The sequence below is a fragment of the Priapulus caudatus genome, unplaced genomic scaffold (assembly GCF_000485595.1).
Source record: "Priapulus caudatus unplaced genomic scaffold, Priapulus_caudatus-5.0.1 Scaffold47, whole genome shotgun sequence".
Lineage (NCBI taxonomy): Eukaryota > Metazoa > Priapulida > Priapulimorpha > Priapulimorphida > Priapulidae > Priapulus > Priapulus caudatus.
In genome coordinates this window covers 277,230-282,168 of record NW_014577108.1, presented here as the reverse complement: position 1 = coordinate 282,168, position 4,939 = coordinate 277,230, and the positions used below count along the sequence as shown (strand labels likewise).

Sequence of the window (4,939 nt, the reverse complement as noted above, 5' to 3'; positions counted from 1 at the left end):
GGGGGATAGAAAGGGGATTGGGAAGGAGGGGAGAGGGAGGGAAAGCTACAGATATAAATATCCACACAAACTCAAACATAAACACACATAGATACACAGACGTACTTCTTTCCTATATTTTTAGATTAATACTATTGTAGCGCGAACTATAATTTTTTTTATTTCAAGTGCACGCGGTATAAAATGCAGATAACGCGGCAATTGAACACTGTAATCGTAAACTAAAAAAATATGCTTGTTAACCGCAAATATTTGTTCTTTTCTGCAGGTATGATTTCGTATTCACTACTTCGTACGTCTCATCACCTCTGATGGATGCAGACGACACTGTAGGCAGGCACGCGCTCAAACACACGCGCACACACACGCGCGAACGCACTCACGCACGCACGCATGCGCACGCACACAAACAAACACACCCACACCAATGTACCAAGACACCCCCACATACATTATGTTTACGTTTCAAAAACATTTATTTACGCTAATCACAGTTAATAACAGTAAGTGCAATATGATGATTATAAATGATATTAGCATGAACCTATATGTATATACGCATAGATATATAGAGACACATGTGTTTGTATATATATCTATCAGAAGTAGATAATAGGGGATTCCCTATTATCTACTTCTGATATCTATGGTACAAGACGTCTCGTGGATATGTTATGTTATGTAAAAAAAAATATATCATATATATACATACACATGATAATACAGTTACCGAGTCAGCCACTCCTTATTGTTGAAATTTGGAGAATAACTAGGCATTTCATTGAAGCGAGACATTATATTTTGCCCGAAACCGACATTTGTTGCCGATAGATGGCGGTAACAACGGTGGCCTAATCATTGGAAACATACAGGATTGCTGCATTCCGTGTATCCGCCGAACGTGGTTGTTAGGCCGGCCCCTGCTAAGCATCATTTGTGCTCGTTTCCGTTCCAGGCACAACAGTTCAGTAAATCAGAGAGTATATGTCACTAAGATGAAACGCTGAAACGATTGTCACGGTAACCGATGCGTATCAAACGCAAACGAACGAGAATCTCACACGGAAAACGACCAGAAGTGAAGACGAGAGAGGCGTCTGGAACTGTACTGATACTCCTGCAGCCGAATCAGCTTCTTCGATCGCTGTCTGCATCGCCAACGCCGCTGCCACTGCTGCTGCATACTTTCAGGCAGGAAAATTGCGAAATTCGGTGCGCGTAGCAAATGGCAAGTAACATGGCGAGTCCACGGCATTACTACGACAACCGAGTGAGAACGAAAAGCATCGAGGACGTGAAACTGGCACAAGTCATGCAGGTGAAGTCGCAAGAACGGTGGGATGACGGAAAGCCGCTAAGCATACTCGCACTAGACCCCGCCGACAGGGCTGTACTGAAAATTGCAGGTACGTAATACACAGCATTCCCAAACTAGATAGTGGGTGCACAGGCACTTGAAGCGTTTCAATAAAATATATACGCAGGGGTCGTGTGCTGTGCACTGCGACAGTTAAATAGCTATATATTTAACTGTCGCCGTGCACAGCACACGACCCCTGCGTATATATTTTATTGAAACGCTTCAAGTGCCTTAGAGTGGGTGAGTCATCGCTTAGTCAGCGTGTTTCACCCCAATTTTTCTTTCGTAAAAGTCAAGATATAGTATTAGTACGTACTTAAACTACCGGTACTTATCCCTTCCAACCACGCATCCACACACGATTACAATACCCACAACATTCTAGTTTAGTACCACATGTAGTTCTAGAATCTAGTGCTGATATTAATGTATGCAGATAGATAAATATCCAATATATATGCATTATGCATATATTATGGGTGATACTACTACTAGTACTAGTTCACCAGTGTAACGGAAAAACACATTAGATACTTGCCTTTATCATCTAGCTCATGTAAATTGAGTTAGCATTAATCACAAGTCTTGGTAAGGCAATATATATATATATTTATAGATATATATATATATTTATAGATATGATACTTTCACTAAAATTAGGAGTTCCTTGTACTATAATGGGAGAAGGCAGCGATAAGACTGATTAATCATTCATTAATAACGTCATTTTAATTTACTGTGGGTACCTATGCAAATTGCGAATGCAGATATAATGACTTGCAAGACAATAGCACAATAGATATAGTCATTTATAAAGGATATTCTATACAGATATTGATGCCCCTGCACCCACACCTAATTATCTACGGCTTGTCCACAAAAATTATCAGTCGTTGTTGGTACCAGTACGTGCTATTTTATCGAAATGATATACAGATGGTAGTTCGAGCACACTGTAGCATCTGTACACATTGATAGCGACATCTAGAACTCGGTGGGTATACCGTGTGGTTTTTTCATACACCAAGCTGCGTGACAGGTGTTTTGGGCCATTGTTCACAAAATGGGCAGCTGCGGAACCCAAAAGCAGTATATATAATAATAACAATACACACTCGTCTATTCTACACCCATAGCATATTATATGCACTAGTCTATACGCGTCTATGACAAGCGCACGATGCATGATGGTTGGTGTGGCGTGGCGTGGTTCAGAACGAGCGAAGACAATCTGTGACGCTACCCCAGCTGATCGATAAGGGACCGTACATGTACAGTTAGTGTTGTACCGCGTGTTGTATAGCAGCGGCAGCAGCGGCGGCAGGAGAGCATCTCACTCTGTTGTTCACCCACGCGAGCGTGACTCCTCTACTGGCTTTCTTTCTTTCTTTCTCAGACGGGAACAACAGCGGTAGTGTTGGGGAAAGTCACATGTACTAATTACGCCCAGGAGCATCAAAATATCCGCAAGAGTGTATTTCCACAGAGTGTATTTACTGCGACCGTAGGGGGGGGGGATGTTGTTGGAGAGGTTCCGATTGCACTGACGCAGTAATCATGTGTATAGGTAATTGGGGGTAGCTAGGTCTTTGTGTCCGAGGGAAAGCCGATAGTGAACAGCTGATCAATGCACGTTAGTCTCCAGATAAACTATACAGTACTAAACTCTCCAGATAAACTATACAGTACTAAACTCTCCAGATAAACTATACAGTACTAAACTCTCCAGATAAACTATATACAGTACTAAACTCTCCAGATAAACTATACAGTACTAAACTCTCCAGATAAACTATACAGTACTAAACTCGCCAGATAAACTATACAGTACTTAACTCGCCAGATAAACTGTACAGTACTAATTTCTAAACTCTACAGATATCTAGACTGAAGTTCCAGTCGTGCACGCACGAATGTTTGTGTGAATTCCTCGTGGATGTGGTGGACCGTTAGCCGTGTTTAGGGAGGAGGGGATGGAGGGGGGTCTGTTTCAGGAAAGTTTTCACTACGCATACGTTGGCGACTGTTTACTTCACCGAGTGTGTACAGTGTACACGCATCGCCGTGGTGTGTGTACAGCGTGTACATGCGTGCGTCACGCTGGATTAGGGAATGTTCTGCTGGCTCTTTTGAGCTTTCCTTAATCTTATTCACATTACGTCTTCCATCTCAACCAGCTGGCAGCCGTGGAAAGAGACTGCACGTACACCTAAAATGCTGGCGAGGATGAAAGGGATCTTAAAGCATTCGCTTAAGCACGTACCACACGCTAGGTTTCTGGTTACGAACACGAGCAGCTTGGGTTTATTCCGATGAAAAAACCCCGAAGTGACATCACATGCTGGGTTGAAACGTATAGACAAAGATGAGCGGTACATCGATCAGCATTCATTCATAATTACACCACCGCGATGTACGTAAGCGTACAGACTTAGCGTCCAGCTTCTACAGTGCTAGTGATATCGAGTACATGAACATGTCTACACATATTGTTAAGAGACAGGGGTCAGTATGAGGAGACAGGAGGGGGTCAGTATAGGAGGAGGAGGAGGAGCAAGAGGCGGAGAATGAGGAGACAGCAGGATGGCAGCAGTGTTAGACGAAAATGCAGCTTCTGCAGTGCTAAATGATACCTGGTACAGTGATACATGTACGTGTCTGCACATAAGCCAGGATGGGTCAGCAGGAGGAGGAAGAGCAGGAGGAGCAGGAGGAGCAAGAGGGGCAGGAGGAGCAGGAGGAGAAGGAGGAGGAGCAGGAGGAGAAGGAGGAGGAGAAGGAGGAGGAGCAGGAGGAGGAGCAGGAGGATGAGCAAGGGGAGGTCAGGAAGAGGAGCAGCATGGCAGCAGTGTTAGATGTAAACGCAGCTTCTGCAGTGCTAATGCTACCTGACACATGTACATGTTTGCACATAATGTTGGGAGACAGGAGGGGTCCGTAGGGGGAGACAGGAGGAGGAGGAGGAGGAGGAGGAGCAGGAGGAGATAGCAGGATGGCAGCAGTGTTAGATGTAAACGCAGCTTCTGCAGTGCTAATGCTACCTGGTACTTGTACATGTCTGCGCATAATGTTGGGAGACAGGAGGGGTTAGTAGGGGGAGACAGGAGGAGGAGGAGGAGGAGGAGGAGATAGCGGGATGGCAGCAGTGTTAGATGTAAACGCAGCTTCTGCAGTGCTAATGCTACCTGGCACATGTACATGTCTGCACATAATGTTGGGAGACAGGAGGGGTCAGTAGGGGGAGACAGGAGGAGGAGGAGGAGCAGGAGGAGGAGGAGGAGGATGGCAGCAGTGTTAGATGTAAACGCAGCTTCTGCAGTGCTAATGCTACCTGGTACATGTACATGTCTGTGCACATAATGTTGGGAGACAGGAGGGGTCAGTAGGGGGAGACAGGAGGAGGAGGAGGAGGAGGAGGAGGAGATAGCAGGATGGCAGCAGTGTTAGATGTAAACGCAGCTTCTGCAGTGCTAATGCTACCTGACACATGTACATGTCTGCACATAATGTTGGGAGACAGGAGGGGTTAGTAGGGGGAGACAGGAGGAGGAGGAGGAGCAGGAGGAGGAGGAGGAGGAA

At 45.1% G+C, this 4,939-nt stretch overlaps 1 protein-coding gene across 1 annotated transcript in view; it reads left to right on the top strand.

Moving 5' to 3' along the window:
• Positions 1-901: 901 nt before the first annotated feature.
• Positions 902-4,939, top strand: part of LOC106820792 (plectin-like) — a gene marked incomplete at its 3' end in the record, with an annotated part of 87,897 nt that continues 83,859 nt past the window's right edge. The window contains 1 exon segment of the mRNA XM_014825362.1: positions 902-1,406. Within this exon segment, the coding sequence (XP_014680848.1) occupies positions 1,226-1,406 (181 nt within the window).